General features: G+C 33.6%; 1 protein-coding gene across 1 annotated transcript in view; it reads left to right on the top strand.

Annotated features, from left to right (window-relative positions):
• Nucleotides 1-25,139, top strand: part of Got1 (Glutamate oxaloacetate transaminase 1) — a 59,311-nt gene extending 34,172 nt beyond the window's left edge. The window contains exons 5-9 of the mRNA XM_090399667.1: nucleotides 7,903-8,007; nucleotides 11,070-11,220; nucleotides 21,275-21,440; nucleotides 23,416-23,558; nucleotides 24,739-25,139. Coding sequence (XP_090255793.1) covers nucleotides 7,903-8,007; nucleotides 11,070-11,220; nucleotides 21,275-21,440; nucleotides 23,416-23,558; nucleotides 24,739-24,878 — 705 coding nt within the window. The 3' untranslated portion in view covers nucleotides 24,879-25,139. The remainder of the gene's footprint in view (nucleotides 1-7,902; nucleotides 8,008-11,069; nucleotides 11,221-21,274; nucleotides 21,441-23,415; nucleotides 23,559-24,738) is intronic.
• The last annotated feature ends 599 nt before the right edge of the window (nucleotides 25,140-25,738 follow it).

Below are 25,738 nucleotides of genomic sequence, written 5' to 3'. Positions count from 1 at the left end.
CTTTTCTTTTTTCATTATCTGGAAAAACTGATTCTATATCCAAAATATCTGCCATCTTTTGTGCAGAATTAATAACACTTTCAAAATTTTGATCTATCCTATAATCTGGTTATTCTTTTGTAATTTGTTCAATGCATTCAATAACTGTTGGTATATTAAATGAGTCTCTTTCGACTAAAGGTGAGTTAGCTGGTCTCATAAGGAAACTCGGTTTTTTTGTCTCCCAGAACAGGCAAACCGGCCTCATGAACACACATGATTACAGTCATGAATATGTCCCAGCCATATACCAGTCTCGAGCTCAGATAAAAAGGGGGGGAGGCAGTTGTGAAATACCACGTAAAAAAAAAAAAAAAAAATCTCACCAGGAATACTTTTCGGGCAAAGCCTACAAAGTTGCCTATGGTCGGAAAACTGAAAGGGAAAATAAATCAAAATCAAATATTAAATGAAGGGTTTGCATCATTTTACTGTCAACATTAATTTTAGTTAAAATATCATCCCATATAATAATTGAAACAAAGAAATTTAAACGACATAAGTGTGTGGTTTTTTTTTTTTTTTCTTGACTATTATGTATATAAACTATTACACTTTTTTTATAATGTTAATCAAGTTGCTTTTAATTTATCGTCCTACATGTTTCGCCAATTTTTCTATCGGCATCTTCAGGGAATACAAAATCAGTAAGCTATATGAAGATAACAGACTAGGTTATAACTGATGGTTCTAATTCATACAAAAATTAGTATTGTGTGAGACAATGCGCGTGTCTCGGGAACGTGATTTGTTATGACTCATGATGTAATTGTCATGAAAGTTCATTTCTTTGATGTTTAATGATCTAATTAAAGCTTTCCACATTTCTGGTAAGGTTAGACCTTGATTCTTGTTTAGGTTTTCAGTTGTGCAGGCAAATGTAGCTGCTTCCTTGAAGGTTCTTGAATGGTAGTTATCTTCTATATAGGGCATAAGGCTCTTATTCCACTCAATGTGATGGTTGGTAGAGGCAAAAGTGGCAAGAAAGGCCTGAAATGTCTTGTCTGTTGTTTCTGACATACCCCATGTGTTCTTTCTTTCTCGTTTCGAAGCTTCTAGAGGTCTGACCTATGTAACTAATACCACATGAGCAAGGTATATTATATACTCCAGAGTACTTGTAGAAAGGATGATGGTCTTTCGGTGATCTTAAAAATTTCCAAATAGCGTTGACTGGCTTGAATGCTACTCTGATATTATGTGGTTTTAGGTTAGCCAATTTTTTGGAAATGCTGCTGACAAACGGAATAGTAATATCACTGATATTGGACGTCATCACATTGTCTATGTGGTATATCAGTCAAGAGAATCTTGTTGTAGAATCTTTTTGGATAACCATTTAAAGATAGCTCTCTGGATATCGTTTTTAAATGACATAATTTTTAAAACAAGATTATTAGTTTGCGCTATTGATTTGATATCCTTAATTGTGTCTTCAGTTATTTCCGAGAAGGCTTGATATATTTCATGGATGTTAAAATTAAAGTGGAAAAATAATTGCAATTTCAGGCAATGCAAAAAAAGTCAACTGTTTCAAAAGATATTTTTGCTGCATCATAAACTACTGAATTTAATGAGTGTGTAGAACATGTAAGTTTTTTCAAAAGAACATTCAAACATCCAAGAAAAAATGCTTTTTTCTTAGATGTTTGAATGTGATGTAAATGTTCAAACATTATTGTATCAAATTTTGTTCAAGGCTGTTCTTTGTCACCAATTTTGTTTAACATGTATTCTGAAGCAATATTAAAAGAAGTACTGGAGAATTTGGAAGAAGGAATAAAGATAGGTAGACAGATATTTGCAATAAGATATGCAGATGACAAGGCATTATTCAAATACTGGAATCATGTATCAATTATGGAATGAAAATTAACATAAGAAAAACAAAGGTAATGAAAATAGCAAGGAAAGAGGCAGATATGGATATCAGAATAAATGGGGAAAAACTGAATGAAGTAAAGACATTTAAATATCTAGGAAGTGTGATTAACAGTGATGGAAGATGTAAAAGTGACATAAAAACAAGAATAGTGATGGAAAGAGTTGTCTTTAATGGAAAATGGAATTTATTCATAAGTAAAATGGATAGAAACCTAAAGAAAATACTAATAAAATGTTATGTGTGGAGTGTTGCCCTCTATGCAACTGAAACTTGGACATTGAAGAAAGAAGAAATTAATAATTAATTGCTAATTATATGAAGAGCCAAAGGCTTCAATTCGGCGACATGAACTTATTTAAGTTAAGGGATATTACATCCCATATTGTTTCTTAGCCGAATAAGAAACTCAAAGAGTTTCATGCCGAATATAGAAACTATATAAAGTTTGGCGATTCCAAGCATAAGCAAATACTTGGTTAGTGCAGCACCTGACCCATTTGGTAGTGCAAACTGAGGCCACTCATAGTAAGGGTGGAGCAAGCTCCGATCACTATTCTTGGCATTTACCCATAACGTGAACTTAGCTCCTAGGAGCTGTATCACTGTTCTACATTATGAGAGAAGGTCACTACCCAGACCAGTTTCAACCTTTATTGAGGTCTCATCAGTGAGTAGGTAGACCTAGTTAATACCAAGTTTGTAGCGAACAGAACTTGCATCCCTTCTATGAGAATTGCCAAGAAGGTGTCCTAATAAATTAAAGATTTTGGAAAGCTTTGAGATGTGGATTTGGAGAAGGATGGAAAAAATCAAATGGACAGATAAAATAACTAATGAAGAGGTCTTAAAAAGAGTAGAAGAAAGAAGTCTGTTGAGGAGAATAAAAAGAAGAAAGGGAAACTGGATTGGACATATTCTGTGAGGGAATGGAATCATCAGAGGAACCCAGAGGAAGAGTAAGGAAAACAATGCTAGATGACATGCTGAATGGGGATAGGTACACAACCTTGAAAGAAAAGGCTCAGAACAGAAGAGAGTGGAAGGAAAGTTTTTGCTACTAAGAGAAGAACCTGCTCAATTGCAGAATATTCAAGAAGAAGGTGCTTTTTTTTTGGATGTTTGAATGTGATGTAAATGTTCAGACATTATTGTATCAAATTTTGCAATTGTTTCCATTAATTTTAAAAAATTCCAATTATCATAGTCATATAATATTTTAGATGATCCTCTAAAAGCTATACACTGCCATTATAAATACTGGATTATGTATATTAAGCATTCAATAATGGATTACCAATATTTTTTTTTTTTTGTATCATATAATCTCTGTTGTATTACATTAATCGTACTTTTGTTACTTAAAGATATTTTAAGTTTGCTGTATTTTGTACTATTTTTTAATATGTATGGCACTTGTTTCATAGTTTTTTTTTAGTATGTGATAAATATTGCCACTCATTAAAGCCATATTCATTGCTAAGTTGTGATATATGATCAAATAACTTACAATAATAGCAAAAAATTGGATTTGTGATATCGAGCATATCAAATAATTTCTATTGCTTTTTTTTCTCAATTTGGGAGCATTCTAATATAATATGAGTCGGAAAATCTTTGACCAGAATCGTCTTTAGGAAAATTATTTAATTATCTGCTGAGGGAATTTTCTACTAAACGATTTCTTATTTTTATAGATACAATTTTTGGCCAAGTACCTGCATCAAATTTTAAAGGCAGAGCTTGATAATTCAGTTTTGTTTGAAGAAGAATCTGAATTTTCTTCATCTAATGTCCTAGAATAGCTATCAGCTTCTATTTTTTTAAAAATCACAGCACTGCTACAGCTTCAACATCGGTAGACGAAATCTTTCTTTTCTTTTCTAATGTGATGTTTCTGCAGTCAAGAATTTATCTAAGAAACCAGCCAATTCTTGTTTGATTTGCAATTTCTTTGCTTTTCTTTTCCTGTATTGGGCTCTGAACAAAGATGTTAGGTTTTTTTTTTTTTTTTTTTTTTTATAATAATCTTTTTCTGACATCTACAATTCAATATTTAAAATTTAAATATGATTATTAATTTTTAAGAATTTTCGTGATGGGTTGGGTTATATATAAATAAATTTATAAACAATATTTGAAATCAGTATTAAACCCATTAATTTCTCAAGCACTATGCTACAACCTTTTGCAATATAATAAATATCACTTAAGATTAGTGGTATTCACAGGCTTCTCTCAAAAATGTCGGTTCAAATATATGTAAGATCATGCAAGATACAATAATACAATGACAATACCAGACACGTGCAACTATGCTGTCGTCGTCCGGTAGCATCCTCTAGCAAGAGGGTTGCAGCAGATGAGCAGTTCTTCTCCATTTCTCTCTGTCTGTCGCTTCCATCATTCTTAAATCAGTCCATTCCACGATGTCATTAAACCACTCTCTAGTTGGTCTTACATGTCTTCTCCTTCCCCTCAACTTTCCCTTGTAATATAGTTCTTGTCAGGTGTCCTGAAGAACCTCTCAGAAGATGTCCTGCAAATCTAGTCTTCTTTGCATAATATTCTTTAGCAGTGTTCTTTCCATCCCAACTCGTCTTAAAACTTCTTGATTTGATATTCTTTCTGTATAGCTAATCTTTTCCATCTTTCTATAACACCACATTTCCAATGCATTAATTCTTTCCATATCTCTCTTTCTTAGTGTCCATGACTCACTTCCATAACTTGCAATACTCCAAACTGTTGCTTTAACTATTCCAATTCTAACATCTATTTTAGTGTTCTTGTTTATTAAAATTCTCTTCATTTCCATAAATGCCGATTTAGCTTTGCCTATTCTATTTCTAATGTCCAACTCTGAAGTTCCTTTCTCTGAGATCCAGCTACCTAAATATTGAAATCTTTCCTCCACATCTTATTTTTACATTATCTCCTATTTTTTTTCTACCCATTATCTTGGTCTTTTTTGTGTTAATTCTTAGTCCATACTCTTTACAAGAGTTTTCAATTCTTTGAATAATTTGTTGTAATCCATTTTCACTTTTTGCCATCTCTACTACATCATCCGCATATCTTAAGTTATTAATGATTCTTCCATTTATTTTTATTCCTTCTTCTACATCCTCAAGTGCCTCTCTAAACATTTGTTCACTATAAAAGTTAAACATTAATGGTGATAACTTGCATCCTTGTCTGACTCCTCTCTCCACTGGGAATTCTCCTGTTTCCTCTCCATTTACACATACTGACGCTATTTGTGACCAATATAATCTCTTTAAAATTTCCAAGTCATAAGAGTCAATATCAGTATTTTCTAGAATGTCAAAAAGCCTTTCATGTTTCACTGTATCAAATGCCTTTTCAAAATCTAGAAATCCCCAAAACAACTTTCCACCATGGTTTAGTGTTTTCTCCCCAATAATTCTTAGACAAGTTATAGCCTCTCTAGTTCCTCTGTTGGTTCTGAATCCAAACTGTTCCTCATTCATTTCTTTTTCTATTTTATTCCTAATTCTCTCTAAAATTATTTGCACCAGAATTTTTGCTGTGCGAGTTATAAGACGTATCGTTCTAAAATTGTTACAGTCTAAAACTCCCGTCTTTTTTGGAATGGGGATAAAAATTGATCTTCTAAACTTCTCTGGTAATTCTTGTCTTTCATAAATTCCGTTAATAATTTGCCATAACACTTCCATACCTTTTTCACCTATATTCCTTATAAGTTCTATCTGTATACCATCTATTCCAGGGGATTTTTCTTCTTTCATCTTTTGAATTGCTAGATTCAATTCCTCCCTCATGATGCACAGTCTCTGCCCACTATGTTCTTTCCTTTGATTTTCTCCTCTTTCCCTGTCTTCATAAAGTGTACTTACATATTCTTCCCATCTCTGTAATATCTTTTCTTTTTCTATCAGAATTTCACCTCTTTCATTCTTGAGTACACCAGTCCTTAGCATCTTTCTCCTTCCTGTCATCATATTAATGTTTTTATAAACACCTTTTATGTCCTTTCTTTCTGCCTTTGCTGTTGTATCTTTACTTATTTCATCTAACCACTCTTCCTTTTTCCTTCTTATCTCTCTTTGTATCTCCCTACTCAAGTCTTTATACTGCTTTTTTTTCTCCTCTGTTTTACTATTAACTAACGTTCTTCTTTGTGTTATTTTCCGTCATCCATGGTTTCTTTCTTTTCTCTCTTTCCTCCTCTTTTTTAGCTAAATGTAATTCTGTAGCAGTAATTATGCTTTCCTTCAGAATCTTCCATTTTTCACTTGCATCAACATTTTCTTGTATATTTCTCTCGTTCATTTCTTCCTCTACTTTCTTTGAGAATTCATTCGCCGTACTTGGTATCTTCAGCTGCTCCATGTTCCATGATTTGTTCCATTTCCCTCTTTTTTAGATTAATCCTTATCTTAGTTGACAACAATATGTGATCTGTATCACAGTCTGCTCCTGGATATGTTGTCACATCTTTTATAATGTTTCTATATCTTTTGTTTATCAAAATATAATCTATCTGATTTCTTCTACTATTTATATCCTTCCCTGGGGCTTTCCATGTGTACAATCTTCTTGAATGTTTCTTAAACAAGTGTTCATAATTGCTAAATCATGCTTTCTACAGAAATCCAACAACATATCTCCTCTTTCATTTCTCACTCCCAATCCAAATATCCCAACAATACCATGCTATACTATGTCTAAATGAATACAGGCTGGATACATTATATGGACATTGCATATATAATGGGATTCCTTAAATGGTGCCATAAAAATAAATTTTGTTATACATATAATCAATCAAAATGCCATCTTTTGTGCAGTGAACAACCTGCTCACCTACATGCAGTGGCCCTGCTTACCTGTGCTCACTGAACTAATTTGCCATTGTCATCTGCATCTCTTTTTTTTGCTCCTGGCCTATAGTAGAAATCAGTTATAATTATTTTGTCCTGTTCACTTTTCTTACACTGACTGCTTTAAATGCATTGTCTTCCTCAATTCAGTCTTCCTACTGAACTACTACTTTCAATTGTTACATTTCTTCTGCCATCATTAGCACTACCCTATGTCCATTCTCTCTATCCTCTGAAAAAAAATTATCCCTGTGATGGTATTTTCATTTCTGCTGATTCTCGCTAATGCCTATAATTTTTGGCTGGTTAACACTCTCCAATTCCAGAATCTTCTCACCTTTGTTCCCGATACTTCTGGCATTAATATATGTTACATTGCAATATCCCTGTGGACTCGTAGATATCCTCGAGATACCCTTAATGGCTTTCCATTCAGATTTTGAGATATAAGAAACTGCATTCAGTATGATCTTTCTCATTCTCACATTCACTCTCCTTAAGGGAGTCTGTATACATGCTCACCTGCATCCTTCCTAATTTCTTCATTGAACAAAACTTTCACCAGATACTAAACTCAAATCCATTCGAGTACAATCTATCAAGCTTATACAAAAATACTTCCCCCCCTCACACACACACACATGTACATAATTCTGTTCTGATTGCAGTAACGTTTCTATATCAGAATCCCTGGAATTATTAAACTTATAAATGCCTTTCTTTTGTGAACTGATTGTAAATTGCTTGTAACACAAAGCTTTTTTAATTTAATTAAAATAACTGTGGTATAAATAATATAAAATTTAATTATTATGTTTGCTTGTTAATTCTAGCATAATAGCTTTTACCCTAGTTTAATCATTTGGAACAAGCATTTGTTACGAAACTTTTTTCAACAATTGTAAATTGGTGAAATTGCATAATACATAATTGGTGAAAATGCATAATACAATAGACTTTTATCACTATAGCAATTACTGTTATAACAGATTCACTCCTCATAACAAAATGCTGAATAGTATTCTTGTAATATATAAGAATATTAAATTTCACTGTAACTTGCACTAACTATGTGCATTAATTATCAGCATTAATTTGTTGACTTTTTTTCAGAATGCTCCAGAAGATTCTGTAATTATACTTCATGCTTGTGCTCACAATCCAACTGGCATTGATCCTACACAGGAACAGTGGAAACAGATAGCAGATGTTATGGAAGTAAGAATCAATTAATATTGACTTATTTCATTATATCTGCTGACTAGTCTTTGGAATGCTTAATTAGAATGAGATTTGCACTTGGTAACATTTGCTCATACACTTTATCCTTGTTTGATTTAAAAAAAACAACTCATAATGATACCTCAGTAAGACCTGCCTATTACACAAACTGCATAAATATTTAGAGTTTTTATGTTTATTTAAATAACCTTTCAATTTATTTGATTCCTCCCTGACAAAAATATTAAAAATTTAATGGTTGTTCATAAGCAATAAAGCCTATTTGTCTTATAGAATAGAAAATTATATATTCTACTGCATTTATTTATGCATGATTATATATATTCTGTAATTTGCCTTAATGCTGATGATATTAAACTCAACACAGAATAAATAATTTATATCTCCATAGTTGCTTATAGTGTCATCAAGATATACAGTTAAATATACAGTATCACTGATTGCAAAGGTAAAACAGAAATGATAACAATAACAAACAGCCTTTCCATGTCAAGTTCAGTATAATTAATAATTATGCACCCTTTATATGCAATTAAATGATGTCGTCAGTTGCATATTTTGGTTCGGACATTGTAAACAGTTTGCAAAATCTTGGGTAACTTAATAGCTCCAATTAGGGTTGGCAGGTATAGGTAGCTTAGTCTCAGAACAGTCTTTCTGCTATAAATTACTCCTTTATAATGCTATATAGTCTTCTTTCAAAGAATTCTTCTTTACTTAAGGCATTTATATAAGAAGTATTTAAGATTTTTAAATTATCAACTCTATAACATTCAATTCCTACCATAAATTATCTTCTCTTTATCCAATTTTTAAGTGCTACAGAATTCCTTGATATAAATTATCCCAAAGTTGGCTGTAGTAGGCTATCTACAGCCATCAGAAAATAATAACACATTAATGAACATATAATTCAATATATTATGGAAGAGATGGCTTGGCTGACCATCTTTCCTTATTAGATATTTTATAAACATCCTATTATAGGAGAATATCAAGAAATATGTATTGAAGCAGAAAGGGAGTAAACTATTCTGGGAATACAATTAACTTAAGCTATCCCTGTATACCTAATCTCAAAACACATTAATGGACATATAATTACCCAAGATTTGGGACACTTATTATACATCTGTACTAAATTACAGCTTTAATGACCTCATTACACCCTAAGGATTCATGGAGATAACTTTTTTGCTGCAGTTTTGTATTTGTTTAACTTAATGCGCAGCTTACAATCCATATGTGAGTATGTGAATTACACTCTAATTAACAGGAGAAAGAGGGGTGATATGCTAGAGATCTATAAACTTCTGAAAGGATGTTATAGGATATTGTCTGATGAAATTTTTCATTATATGAAAGCTGGGGAGTGAACACAGGAGCAAGGAAGTTAAGTTTGTTCACAGTCAAGAAAGGGGTAAGAGCTAGGTTTGCCTTTAGGGGTAGTGAGCGCATCTAGTGTGAATGAATTTAAGAGGAGGTATGACAGCTGGTTTGGGTGATTTATAGCCTCTCTTAATGAGTCCTTGACTCCCTGGAAGTCTCCATGATGATGATATGTCTCATCTTATGTCAAGCCTCCGTCCGTAGTTCGGCCAGTATAGACAAAGCCCTTTGGTCGGAAAGACCTGGGTTCGATTCCCATCAATGAAATGAGGAACCTTTATCTGGTCTCTTTCAGCGAAAGGTGAGTTAGTCGGCCTCCTACAGAGGTAGGAGATATTTTCACCTGGAAACTTGGGTTTTTCATCCCCTAGAACAGGTAAATGGCCCTGTGAACACACATGGATTGCAGTCATGAATACATCCCAGCTATATGCCAATCCTGGGCCTGGATAAAATTGATGGGGGGGAGAAGCAATGGTGAACTACCCTGTAAAAAATCTCACCAGGAACACTTTGTGGACAAAGCCTACAAAGTCAGCTAGGGTCAGAAACGACTGAAAACACCATCTTATGTCAAAACTATACAGCTCATTTGTAATCATCCTGTATAGTATAGTACCAGTCTGACACTTTCTTGAATCTTTAATAATTATTTTCCATTATTAACCACGCTACCGGCCAGGATGTATATATATGTCCAAGTTTCCATGGATGCAAAGTGCATATTAACATTGTAATACCATTGATATTACATTGAAATATATGATGGATATGAAGCGTATGAGGATGCGTATTTGATCCATAATGGCTGGTAAGGTGGTTAAGGAAATTACCTAGAAAGTCATTTTGCCTCTGTACATGGCCTTGATAAGACCTTACTTAGACTATTGTGTACAGGTCTGGTCTCCTGGTTTCTGATACAGTGAAGAGTGTAAAGTGATATCAGGATTGTGGAATGTTGATTATGAGGGCAGATGAAAATTTGTGGATTGCAGACACTAGCAAACAGAAGAAAGAAGGGTAATATGATTGAGACGGACAAACTTTTTAAAGTTTGTCAGTCTTGATTTTAAAGGTCATTTAGGATATTAGATGGAAATTTTCATTTTATGGAAGGTGGGAAAAGGACAAGAGGACATCCCTTGAATTTGAGAATGAATTCCATCAACAAGGGAGTGAGAGCTAGATTTTTCTATCATAGAGTGGTGTGTGTGATTGGAATGTACTGCTATTGGATATACTGCATGTGCAAGTTGTCTGAATGAATTCAAGAACGGGTATGGCAGTTGGAGGTAATATGTGGCCTCCCTCAATGAGTTTCTGACTCCCTGGAGGTCTCTCGTTGTAATTATTTTTATTGTTGTGTGTGTGTTTTCACCTGGAAACTTGAGTTTTTTTGTCCCCCAGAACAGGCAAACTGGCCCCGTAAACCCAGATGGATTACAATCATGAATACATCTCAGCTATATGATAAGTCCAAGTAAGGTCTTATCAAGGCCATGTAAAGAGGCAAAATGATTTCCTTAGAGAGATAATAATCTCCATGTTATCTAATGAATTTGTTGATTGATCTGGAATTAAAATTTTTTAATTGAAACAGATAAAAAAGTGCTTATTGCTTTAACTTCCTTTAAATTTTTGTCCCTTAGAAAAAGAAACTCTTCCCATTTTTTGATTGTGCTTATCAAGGTTTTGCAACTGGTGACTTAGTGAGAGATAGTTGGGCAGTCTGCTATTTTGTATCTCGTGGATTTGAATTACTCTGTGCACAGTCCTTTGCAAAAAATTTTGGATTATACAGTAAGTTTATTTTTATTTCTATGATCAAATAATTTATACTTTCGTTTTTTAATGTAAACTTTTTTTATCTTACTATTTAACTAAGGATTATTATTACCATCATTATTTTATTTTTTTTAAAATATTATTTTGGTCAAATAAGTCAGCTTGTGCTCTTAGAGAATACAGAGGCAAATGCAAGAATGCTAAACACTGTATAAAACTAGCTAAACAAAAGTCATGGGAAGAATATAGCAAGAACTTTGGCAAGAATATAGAAAATAAATATCAAGAGGGTGGCAAAATATTCTGGAGGTTGTTGAAGAACCTTAGGAATGTGCGGAAAGAGTGCTGTAAAAGGAGTTAGAGATGATAAAGGTGACATGAAAATGGGAGAAAAAGATATCCTTGAAGAATGGAGTAATTACTTTGAAAAAATGCTAAATGAAACAAGCAGTGATGACAACACAGTGTTAAAAAACACTGACCAGGCATGCAGTCAGGAATACATATCCATACTTGAAGTAGAAAAAGCCATCAGAGGCTTGAAATGTGGAAAGGCAGCAGGAGTAGATGATATTCGACCAGAAATGCTGAAGTATGGTGGCATAAAAGGCTTACAGTGGCTGCACTGCATAGTTCAGAAAGCCTGGACACAGGAACAGATTCCTGATGATTGGAGTAGAGCTCTCATAGTACCCATATATAAAAAGGGAAATAAAATTGAATGTGAGAATTACAGAGGTATTTCCCCACTGAGCATTCCTGGTAAGATTTATGCCAGTATACTTGAGAAACGGTTGAGAAGAATTGTGGAAGAAAAGCTGGGTGAAGAACAAGCTGGATTCAGACCAAATAGAGGCTGTCAGGATCAGATCTTCACTTTACAACAAATAGTCAAGAAAGCATGGGAATATAACAAAGATCTGTATTTGAGTTTTGTCGATTTGGAAAAGGCATATGACAAGGTGCCAAGAGAGAAGCTATTCAATATGCTACAGTTATATGGTGTCAATGGGGCATTATATCAAGCAATACTTAGTCTTTATTTGAGTTGTAAGTCAGCAATTAGAATTGAAGGAAGTACAGGAAGATGGTTTATTGTTAAATCTGGTGTGAGACAAGGATGTACATTATCCCCTAAAATTTAGATCTTCCCGCCTTCTTAGCGGGCATTCATTCTCAACTTCCAAGTATGCCCTCTTGTCCTTTCCCCACCCTCCATAAAATAAAAAAAATTCTATCAACAGAAATACTGTATGACCTTTTGGAATTTTGTAAGTCTCAATCATATCACCCTGTTTCTTCTGTTTGCTAGTGTCTGCCATCTCTCTCAATCTGTCTTCATAATCATTATTCCACAATCATAATATAATTTTTAATGCTCTTTTTACACTCTCTCCACTATATCAGAATCACAATGGAAACCAGGAGACCAGACTTGTGCACAATAGTTTAAGTGAGATCTTATCAAGGCTTTGTAAAGAGGCAAAATGACATCCTTATATTATTATTATTGTTATTACCTAACACCTCTGGTGAGTCTAGGACTCATCGAGGAAGGCTATAAATCATCCAAACCAGCTGTTATCTTATGAATTATACCTTCCCTTAAATTCATTTGCACTCACCACCTCCTAAAGGCAAACTATTCCACTCGCTCACTGCTCTGTGAAAGAAAAACTTAACTCTTACCCCTTTCCTAACTGAGAACAAACTTAACTTCTATTGGATATCCCTGTGTTCTCTCTCCCACCTTCCATAAAATGAAAAATTTTATCAGACTCTATCGTATAACATCCATTCAAAAGTTTATAGACCTGTCATATTACCCCTCTTTCTCCTATTAATCAGTCTGTAATCCACATACTCACAATCTGTCCTCATAATCTAAATCCCATAATCCAGATATAATCTTTGTAACTCTTCTTTGCCCCCTTTTCACAGCTTCTTTATCCACTTGGAATCCGGGAGACCAAATCTGTGCACAATAATCCAGATGTGGTCTTATCAAAGCCTTATGAAGAGACAAAATAATTTCCTTATCCTTACTTGACAAAGTTCGCCTTCAACATTATAATTATCCTCTGAGTTGTATTTGCAACTTTTGTTATGTGACTTTTAAATTTCAAATTCCTATCCACCAATATGACAAGATCCTTTGCCTCCTCAGTTTCTTGTAGCATAACCCTGCTAATATAATATGATGCTGGAAATCTCATCATGCCAAAGTGCATAACTTTACACTTGCTAACATTAAACTGATAGCCATTTTCGTTTGCCCAAATTTCCAGCCTTTACAAATCATTTTGTACGTGCTGGATATCAGTTGCATCCCTAATTTCCCTGCCTATCTTTGCATCATCAGCGAACAATTGCACATATGATGTTAGACCCTGTGTGATGTCATTAATGTATAGAATGAACAATAATGGTCCAAGGACTGAACCATGAGGTATACCACTGGTCATCTTAAATCTGGCAGATTCACACCCACTGTATACCACTTTTTGATGTCTCTCTATCAACCATCCCCTGATACCAGCCAAGAGTTTATATTCCAATCCCATATTCTCCAGTTTATGCAACAGCCTTTCGTGTGGTATCCTATTGATATCATAGCACAAATAGAAAAAGGAATTAGAAATCTACCGGACAACCCGGCAGATCTTATCCATGTAGAGAGTACAGCTTTACTATTAAAAAACAGATTACCTCGTAGGAATCTACCTTACAATGAATATGCTTGCCTTAAAAAATTAAAGGATGACAAAAATATTGTCATAATCAAAGCGGATAAAGGCAACATGTCGTTTTAAATACTACATAATATGATAATAAAATGAAAAGTCTCTTGGAGAATACAAACACCTACAAACCCTTAGACAGAGACCCGACTTGGCATACACACAAAAAAACAAATGATCTCATAAAAAAAGTGCCTCTTTGGATGGAAGAACTTAAAAAAATACTTACAATCAAAACATCCTTTGATACCAAGAATCTATGGTGTTCCAAAGATCCACAGACAGATATAACTTTAAAACCAATAGTAGATGGAAGAGAATCACCGACTTCCATCTTGGCAAAATACCTCACCAACATGATTTCACATCATGTTGGTGAGGTAAAACATCTTCTTTCATAAAAAATAGTACACATTTTATAGAAAAAGTGAAAGATATACATATTGGTCCAACAGACATCTTAGCAAGTCTAGACATTATCAGTTTGTTTACAAACGTCCCAAGACAAGAAATTTTGAATCTCCTAGAAGACCTCTTTCCCCCCCCCCCAGACATCAGATGAACTTATCAATTTTAAAGATTATCTCAACAGTTTGCACAACACCATAAAATTCACTTTAGAACAAAAAGAAAATAGAAAACTTCCTTTTCTAGATATTCTATTAGAAGTTAATGAAGAAAATAAACTCTCCTTCTCAGTATATAAGAAGCCAACAAACAGGAAGATTTCTAAATGCAGCCTCACACCACCATCCTTCACAAAAAAATAAGCTTAATTAAAACTCTTTGAGACAGAGCATACAATATCTCCAGCACACAAGAAAGATGTAATGAAGAACTAAAATACTTAACACAAATCCTCCAACAGAATGGGTATGAAACAAAAACCATCAAGAGAATCCTTAAAATGCCTCCAACTAACAACACAATAAAACAGGATTACAAAAACGCAGTCTCGCTTCCTTATATCAAAAATGTTACAGATAAGCTAGCCAAATTAATGAACAAAGCAACGTAAAAGTGGCCTTCCTTCCTATTGAAAAAAATCTCAGGATTCCTATATCCACCAAAACCACCTCATCATCCTCTTAAAAAACCAGGAGTCTACAAAATCCATTGCTCTTGCAGGATTTGCTACGTAGGACAGAGAGGAAGATCTGGAGAAATACGTATGGCTGAACACCAGAAACACGTACAATACAAAAGAGAATAAAAAACGGGTCTTGCTTTCCATACCACTTCCAGTGGACACGATGATGTACTCTGACAAAAAACAACGATGTCATACATAGAAAACAACAGCTACATAAGAAAATTTAAAGAAGCTGCTAATATGCTGAAAAACCCAACCCAATGCAATAAAAATCAAGGTTTAATTCTCCATCAAGTGTGGTCAACTCTAATAAAAAATCCACCTCAATCTGAGCTCAGACTATATGAACCAGAACATGCGACATCGTCCAGTATTATTCAACATCAATAACGTTTTATATCTGCATTCTGTTATTTGAGTTTATGAATAGCCAGACGGTTATGATTTGTATTTATTAATTTCTCTTGTTTAAACTTTAAGTTATACTATTTACCCCTGAAGATGTAAATCCTATGATTTACGAAACTTGTTGGAAACTATTATTTCAGTATATTGTATAACTGAATAATAAAAAATGTGGTGTAATCACCGAAATAGGTCTTTTGAACCAATTAGCCACAGAAGTTTATGCCTGAAACTATTTTTTAATACCAACTAGAGAGAACATATCGGATATGTTAAAAACAACAGACAAGATATATCGGGCTTATCTTCCCATTTCTCCAGAACCAACCATTTCATTGAGTGGGATAAAAGCTGTATCCCTTACGTAGAAGAGGATTACCACTCTCGTATTTTTAAAGAAACCACAACAGTCGCCCGTTCTGTAGAAAATCTTAATAGGAACCAAGGTTTAATCTGATTCCAGATCTGGAAGACCCTAATTAGATCTCTAAACACACAAGAAATGAACTTTAGTACAAACTATAAAACATTCCTAAACAACAACAAGTGAAATCATGTACGTGGCACACGTGTATTGCACATGTTTAGTATTGTTTTGTAATTTATAAATTAGAATTCTGTTAATGTCTAGTCTGTAACATGTTTTGTTAGCTTTAGTGCCTATCATCAGTTCTGTACCCTGAAGATGCCAACAGCTTAAGTTGGTGAAACTAGTTGGTATTAAAATAGTTGTTCTCAGTTACTTGATCAATATTTTTCCCAAATAGTCAATTTACATAGCTTCTATGGTCAAGAAAAAATATCGTTTAATGGTATGGTATCGTTTGATACCCATAAGGCTAAATTGGAGACACATTTCTTTGTCCCCTGCAGCTGAGCCTCCAGGTCTGTAGCAACACCCCACCTTATATTTCATTCTGTTAACCTCCACTTCCACTATAGTCTCAAACTCACTGCTGCATGGGACATTGTTACCATCATTGTTTTCTTGCATTTCTACCCTAACTGGACTTAAGTCATGTGATATGATTAGTAGTACTCCTTCTCCTCTCCTATCTCTTCCGTCATTCCTAAAAAATAGTATACCCATTACACTCAATCCCAGTTGCCATATCTGATTCTGATAGCCAGGTTTCACTAATGCCAACAATCCTAGACCACATCATATTCAATAAAGCAACAAACTCAACCCCTTCTGTTTTTGACATAATAAATACCATCTGGCCTGTTCTTATAATCAGATATGCAATCTATTTGGTCTTGTTCTAGAACTCCCTCTTTTCCCTCCCCAGACATACTTAAAGGATCTGTAACATATTTTTCCACCCCTTTGCCATATACATAACCATATTCAAAGACATTCATACTTTATCACGTTTGCATACCATAGCTGAACTTTAACACACATTTTTCACATTCCTCCCTTGATTATCTAGTTCCCCTGACTCTCTGAATTAGGTCTCATACCAAGAAAGATTTTTTCCAGGCTCCTGATGCCAAATAAATTTCAGTGCATCAAAGTTTGTTTCAGCATCACAATTATCCTTTGAGTTATTTGCAATCTTTGCTGCATGGCTCCTGAACTCCAACTTTCTATTTACTAACACTCTAGGATCTCTAGCCTGATCAGTTTCTTCTAGTATATTCCCATCATCTAATGCCAATACCATACCATACCATTGCTGGCTTGGTTGGCTGAGTGGGTAGTGTATCTGCTCCCCAGCCAAAAGGCTGTGGGTTCGAATCCCACCGTGGGCATGGATGTTTGTGATTGTCTGTGAAAATACCAGTGGTGGTTGGTGGTAGATGGCGTTGGTGTAGTTGGGGTTTGTTGTTGGTGGATTGAGTGGTGAGACAAGCTGTAGAGTAGGTGCATTCCCTCGATGAGTCCTTGGGCTCCCTGCAGGTGTCAAATAATAATAATACCATACATTAGGGGAATATCATAAAAAATAGAATACTACATAAACAACATTAAGGCTACTTTCAAACCTCTTGTAAAATTAAAAAGTATACTCACCTCATCCAGGGTTTACAAAATTCAGTGCACCAGTAACTAACCCTACATAGGGGAAACAGGGCACACCATTCCAATAAGAAAAGATGAGCACAAACACCATCTTAAATTCCTCCACTATGGTATAATACACCTGTCAGACCAAGCACTTCAAACATGTCACAGAATCAACTGGAAAGGCACTAAGTCCCTACACCACACCAGAGCCTAGTTTGAAAAAAAAGTTCGAGGATGCTTGTGAGATGCTGAAACATCATCCAGATATCAACAAGAATTATGAATTAGTAATTCCAAGCATCTGGAGGACCCATCTGCAACCTATATAGCATCCAGAACATGATGGCAGAATGCCAACACAAGAAAATCTTAATATAATAATTAGGAGCCTCCTTAGCACAGTCAGTATAGACGAAGACCTTTTGATCAGAAAGACCTGGGTTTGATTCCTATCAGTGATGTCAGGAACCTTCATTGTCTCTTTTGACTATAGATGAGTTAGCCAGTCTTATAGGAAGGTAGGGTTTTTTTTTTTTTTTTTTGCCAGCCTAGTTGGCTGAGTGATTAGTGTATCTGCTCTCCAGCCAAAAGGCTGCAGGTTCAAATCCCACCATGGGCATGGATGTTCGTGATTGTCTGTGAAAATACTAGTGGTGGTCAGTTGTAGATGGCGTTGGTGTAGCCGATGAAGGTAGTTGCGGTTGGTGGAGACAGAGATTTGTAGAATAGATGTCCTCCCTCAATGAGTCTTTGGACTTGCTGGAGGTGTTGCGTAATAATAATTATAATAGGACTCTAGAGATGTGTTTAATGTAGTATTCCACTATAAAACTTTATTTTTATTTTTTTTATCATTTATATATTTATTATACTTATTGTAAGGATAAAAAACGTATTTTATTTCGTTAATTTTCCCACCATATATCAGGCTAGGTAAACGATTAACAAAACATTTAGATTTATCTTAATCCTTTCCTTTAGTGTTACACGGTGATCTGCATTCATTTTGCACAAATTATGAACTCTACAACCGTGTTGTTATAAATAATTATTTTAATTTCCCGACGTTTTGACCTTTATATTAAGCTCATCATCTGGAGTACACACACAACACACACACATATATATATATATATGTAGAAAGTTTTTTACCTTGGGTATAATATACGTTAAAAGATACCAAGCTATTTTAATTATAAACCTGGTTTTTAATCGATTTACCAAGTGAGTTTGCTTACTTGGAAAATGGATTAAAACCAGGTTTATAATTAAAATAGCTTGGTATCTTTAACATATATATACACAAAGATAAGCTAAATTACATTGCACATAGTATGCTGAAGAGACAATGATTTGATCAACAGTTATTCTACTGGCCTGACTTCTAATGAAAATAAAATAAAATTACAATAAATAAATTAAATTAACTACATCAAAGCTATATTCTATTTAAGACAACATCAGAAAAACATTTTCATATAGATAGTTTTGTTACAGAAAAATGATGTTCTAATTTAATATGACAATTATTATATTAGATTTAGGATCCTGGATTACGCATGGTCCTATTTATAAAATAACTCTTAGGGAGAAAGGTTAAGTGGGTAGAATATGTGCCTTCCATATGCTTGGGATTTTTAGACCATCATTATTGTTAAGATTAGGGTGATTGATAAGAATCTCACCGGCCTCCTTAAATTTACATTCATACCATGTTTTGGTGTATAATTTGTGCCACAGTTTCCTAAACTAGGAGAAGGTAGGTTAAGGCATCAGAATTTTCTGAGAAGTGCTGATGCTTATCAGATAGGCACCATAGCATTCTTCCTTTCTAAAACTTTTTTACTAAGAAATATTCAAACAACACATAACATCCAAGTCATTGAGCAACTGATTATAATGATTTCTACAAATCTTTGGTTTAACTTTTTTTTTTTTTTGAAATATAACCACTTTGAAAACAACATAGATTGGATTGGCAATATATATATTTTTGTCTTTTTTACAAAACTTTGATACCGTATGATTTCTATAAATTAAAGATACCAAAATATTATATACTTGGTTTAATCCTTTATCCAAGTGTATACAAACAAAGTTTGTGTCTGAAGTATTTTCAGGACTGGGCAACTTGTATATAGAAGCTAATGATGCCCCAGTCCTGAAAATACTTCAGATGCAAACTTTGTTTGTTTAAACTTGGATAAAGGATTAAACCAAGTATATAATTTTCTGGTATCTTTAATTTATAGTATAACCAAGTGGGAAAACTTCCAACAACCATCTCTAATCCAGAGTATTTTAATAATAAGGTGTGACACTTTTTGGCTACTCATATGAAAATATGACTTCTGCATTACTTCAACCTTAGTATTGCCTCTGGGTAGTGACCCTTCCCAATCTGGAAGAATATGTGCTTTGCATTATGGGATACTAAGGCAAGTGATGTGAAGTCATTAGCTTCTATATACGACTTGCCCCAGTCTTGAAAATACTTCAGGGGGCAAACTTTGTTTGCTTAAACTTGAATAAAGTATTAAACAAGTAAATAATTTCTTGGTGTCGTTAATTTATAGTATAACCAACTGGAAAAACTTCCAGCAGTAGGATTTCCTTTATATTCCTTATCCCTTGTCTATAATATACACTCAAAATTGCTCTAGGCGCAGTTGTGATACTATTGTCATTATCATCATCGAGCCTCTCCATAGAGTTAAGACTCATCGTGGGAGGTGCCACTGTTCCATACACACATAAAGCTCATCATGTCATGCCATAAATGCAGTCACTATTTCTGCACTAGCAACCTTTAGGCAGTTCATTCCATTCACGTATCGCTCTCTGTGCAAACCTCCTCACACCCTCCTTATTCAGCTTCCAGTAATGGTTTCTTGTTTTTCCCTCTGTCTCCCCTGTTTCTATGAAGAACATCATTCACATTAATCTGGTAATAATTCCTTACCAACTTATTTCTGAATCATATTTCCTCTGCCCTCTTATCCATTAACCCCCCAACCGGTCATGACGTCAAGATAAATCTGGATATGAAGCTCTAAAACCCATTGAATAACATGGGTAAGAAGTGCAATTTGGTGTCACTATTTCATCCACATTGGCCGGTAGGGAGGTTAAACTAGACTCTACAAATTGCAATTCCCTCAATCTTTCTTCATACTCAACATTCTAGAAAGAAACCACCTTGGCCAATCATCTCTGGACCCTTTCTTATATTTCATCATCCTTTAGAAAACCTGAGAAGATAACCTCACCAATTGTAAACTTTGCTTTGTCAGTTAGTATATCTACTCTCCGGTCACAAGGCTGCAGGTTCAAATCCCACCATTGGTGTGGATATATGTGATTGCTTAATAAATTTCATTGCCTTGTGTGAGACCACCACCACCACCACCATGTTTACTAGAAGTCTGAAGTGGCTTGAAAAAGCTCCATGTTGGGTTTGTAGAGCAATCTTTTTGAACCAAGTAAAAAAAAAATGAATAAAAAATAGAAAAAATCCTTAGCTTACAGTACTAAAGTACTATAGGTTAACATCCTTTAATGGGTGAGAGTCAGATAAAAAAAAATTCATAATTTTATAAAATAATAATTATGTGATCAATAGATAAAAATTTGGGAGAATAAAAAAATACCTGCTATATATTTTCTCATTTTTTGGAAAAATCCTATGACCCAAAAATTGAATACAATTTTGAAATTGGTGTAGCAAACCTAGACTTAATAAGTTATGCTTAAGTTTACTAAATAATTTGAAAGGATTCATTAAAAAAAAAAACTCAATACTGTTTTTCTTCTTAGATGAAAGAACTGGCAACCTGACAGTGATCTTTAAGGATAGCTCACCTGTCGTGAATTCTCGTGCTCAAATCACCCTTTTGGTGAGGGGAAATTACTCCAATCCACCGTGTCATGGAGCCCGTATTGTCCACAGAGTGTTAACCACCCCAGATTTGTTTGAAGAATGGTAAAATTAATAGCAGTTTTAATGTGGTGTTTTTAATATTTAATTCACATTTAAACTTTGTTTTAGATGAGCTTGCAAAAGCATATCTTTTTAAATTTTACTTGTTTGTGACAAAACTGGTCTATCTGATCAGCTCTTACATTTCACCCTTCTAAAATACTCCTAACTGCATCAGTTCATTTATATATATGTGTGTGTGTGTTCTAAGTCTTTTTCCTGCCATTTTTACTTCAGACACCTCTTTTGCTAATCACCCATTCTTTTAATGTGACTATTCCATCTTAAACGGGCTCTTCTCTCACATTTTTGAATGTCAATAATTTAAAGTTTCTTTCTACTGTCTTCATTTTTAATATTCCATTTGCATCTAAACTTCCATAATTTTTCCAAGGACTGTCATATCTATGGTTTTGATCAACTATTCTAGTTCCATATAAATGTATTCAGTGTTCTCCTCATCATCACCATCCTTATTCCATTATCTATTTCTATATTTAATTTGCTATTTTTACTAAAACCTATGCCTAGATAGCTATAATTCATGAACTTGGATTTGCTACTGAGAATGTAGATGGTTTTTTTTTTTGTTGTTGTTGTATTTTTGTTTTGTTTTTCCTGACTGTTTTCTTGTCTCATCATCATCAAATTCCTGCCATGTACCCTCTCAAGGGGTGTACAGGATATGATAGTGCTACATGAAAAAAAATTACATCATTACTAACTTCCTATCTACAAATTTCCTCCAAATCAGTCTGTTACTTGTCAAGACTCCAACATTATCAGATCTTATATTTCTATCGTCTAAGGCACTTTGTACCATATCAATCCACCTATATCTTGGTCTTCCTCTGGGTCGTTTTGCTGCCAACCTGGCAGAGAACACTTGTTTTGCTAATCTTTCTTCGCCCATTCTGTTTAAGTGACCATACCACCTGAGATTAGCTCTGCTAACGCATTCCTGGATGCTGACAATGTCAAGTTCTTTCCTAATATCCTCGTTTTTAATATGATATTGCCATTGATGCCATCTGTTCATGCCTCTAATCTTTCTCAGGACTCTCATATCTGCAGTCTCAGTCTTTGGTCAAGTGTTTTACTTCTGACCCAGCTCTCAGATCCATAAGTTAAAACTGGTTTGAACACTGTCTTGTATACAGCTAATTTCTTGTCTTGTCTTTCAATGCTTATTTTCATATAAAAATTATCACAGCTGTTTATTTTGATGTTTTGCCATTTAGCATATTCTGAAAGTGTTCTATCAATCTATCTTGTATATCTTTTTCCCTTATCAGTATATTTCTTTGCTTGTCCCTTATTATTAGTCTTTCTTTTATCATGTTTTTTTCTGTTATCTTTCTTGTTATTTATATATATGTATATGATAGCATACATGAAAAGTTATTACTTCCTACTGTCAATTTTTCTCTAAATTGGTATTATCTGTTTTAAAAGACTCAAATAAAGACTTGACAATACTCCAGTATTGTCAAGTCTTCATTGGAGTCTTTTAAAACCTTTCTAACTGCATCAATTCACTTAGATCTTGTTTTCATCTGGGTATCTTTTTGCAGTCATCAAGGCATGAAATAGTTTTTTCTTTTCCCATTCCATTGAAGGCAAAAAAAAACTAGTGATATTTAAATGCATTTAAAAAATTTTAAAGTGGCAGTGCTTGTGTAGAGATCTCTAAAGATGTTAGTAAATGATAGTGAAAAAGTGAGATTTAAAAAAAAAAAAATTGCAAAGATCTCAATCTTGTCATGTTAGTACAAAATTATGTAATGGAACTTGATTTTGCATCATTAAATAATATATTGGTATGACTTATTTTCAATTCCCTGTCATTCTGTTCATCTGCTCAGTTTTCTGTAATTAAATTTCAATTTAGAAGCTTAGTTGGCCAAAATAAACATCTATTATATTCTAGTTTTAGCAGTATTATGTAATCTTGAATATGACTGTCTTAATATTTCAGGAAGGATCACATCAAGGTTATGTCATCTAGAATTAGAGAAATGAGAGAAGCTCTCAGAAATAAACTAGAGGAATTAGGAACCCCTGGAACGTGGACTCACATAACTGAGCAAATTGGCATGTTTTCATATACAGGACTAACACGTAAGTTAGTTTTTTATAAGAAAGAATCCCACAAGTATTTGAATAATCAGTAAAATAGGACAACCATTTTAGGTATATATTGTAACATGCCCCTAAAAATTTAGATATATGCAGTGTAATCCTGGTTATTACTATTTTGAGATTCATTACTTTGTAATGAATCTCAAAATAGTAATAACCAGGATATAGTTAGTTACATTCATAGTCATTCTAATAAGCCTTGATTTTTCCTCTAAACAAAATAGTAGATGTGAAAATTCACACTGTAAATTTCATTTTGTGCATTATGAAATTTCTCATGTTTTTGAAAAATTTCATTCATATTCATTGTATACATGCATTTGCTCTTTGTTTTAAGGAAAAAATATTAAGTTACTGATAAATTTCTAAAGGTTATTGAACTTTATTTAAAAAAAATGATGTGTGGTCAATAACTTTCACTGCATCAGTCACAAATCATTATATCATCACTATGAAAATAAATTGAAATAATTCAAATTTTTAACTTAAAACCTCTTACAAATTCAGCACTCAGTAAGTAAACTTAAAAAACTTTTTTCTGATGATAAAACTTCACAGTTTTATCATCAGACCGACATAAGCTTAAAACCTAAAAATAGCCTAAAATTTAAGCCTTGTCTTATACGCCGACATATACAGTATATAATTTCTTGTTATCTTTAACTTATAACAAACCCAAGATAAAAAAACTTTCAACGTCTTTCTCTCATCCAGAGATTTTTATTAAGTTCCGAGCACCTTTTGGCTACTTGTATATGAGATATATGACTTCTGCATTACTTCAACCTTCGTATCTCTCCCAGGTCTGGCTCTCACTATGCATAGCATTTTACACGTCCGAAAGGGGATGTGCTTTGCATTATGGGATCACGCTAAGGGAAGTGATGTGAAGCTATTGGTCTCTATATACAAGTAGCTCAGACATGAATATATTTCATGTGCACAACATTGTTTTGCTTCCTTGGGTAAAGGATTAAAACCAAGTATATAATTTCTTGGTATTTTTAATGTATAATAAATCCAACGTAAAAAACTTTCAAAATATTTATTGTGTGTGTATTATTTATTTATTTATTATATATATTATTTATTTATTGTTAAAATGTACTATTTTTCATAATTCTTTGTTACTCTGAAATTCAATTTATATATTTTTTAGAGGAGCAAGTGCAGTATTTAGTACAACAGTATCATATCTATCTACCAAAGGATGCTCGAATCTCACTGTGTGGATTAAATACCAAAAATGTTGATTATGTGGCCAAAGCTATTAATGATGCTGTTCTTAAATTTGCTTAAATTATTGTACATACTGTAGCTAATTTGTATACTATTTAAACTGTTAGGTTTCTTTCTTGAGTAAAGACTGAATGTGAGACTATTTAAGATTACCCCCTTTTTATAGCAGTTTAGCTGTTTTATTTTATTTTTGTTGGATAATGCCTGAATATAAGAATACACTAAAACTTAGTCAGATTATTGTTTCAGATGAGATATGGTAGCATAATAAAATTGTCATTTCCAGTTTTGTGGCATAGGAGATATTTAATATATATATATATATATATATATATATATATATATATATATATATATATATATATATATAGATTGTATTAAATCTAGGTATTATTTTATAAAAATTAGTTTTCTTTATAATGTGATAACTTTTATGTTATTTCTTACTTTGTAAGAGTTGCCCTATTCTTACTGGAGATCTGCACAGATTTAAAACAGGATTAGGGAAGTTGGATAAATAATCTCATCAACTGATATATTTGCATAACATTGAAAGACTTAAGCAGTATTGAGTGCAATTAGGTTTTGTGTGAATGATTTCCCTTCTTTTAGATGAGTGCCTTAGTAGCCATTCTCCCTTCCAAAAAATAAGGTGAAATTATTGCTTATCTAGTTCATCCATCTTATAGTAGATTTGCTGGCTTTAGAAGAACGGTGATGTAAGAATAATACTTATTAATCATCTTAATAATCATAAATTATTACCAATATTTCAAACCCCTCCATGGAGTTCGAAGACTAGACTCATTGCAGGAGACCCAGACTATCCACACTAATACCTTTCCTTGAATATATTGACAAACAGGACACTCATAATTGACTCTGGCAACTGATCCCACTCATTTATCCCTTTCTAAACA

This window comes from Typopeltis vanoorti, chromosome 1 (genome assembly GCF_054136105.1).
Source record: "Typopeltis vanoorti isolate ZY-2024b chromosome 1, IOZ_Tvanoo_1.0, whole genome shotgun sequence".
Taxonomy (NCBI): domain Eukaryota; kingdom Metazoa; phylum Arthropoda; class Arachnida; order Uropygi; family Thelyphonidae; genus Typopeltis; species Typopeltis vanoorti.
The sequence above is the reverse complement of the archived record's forward strand: the minus strand, read 5'-3'. Positions and strand labels throughout refer to the sequence as shown.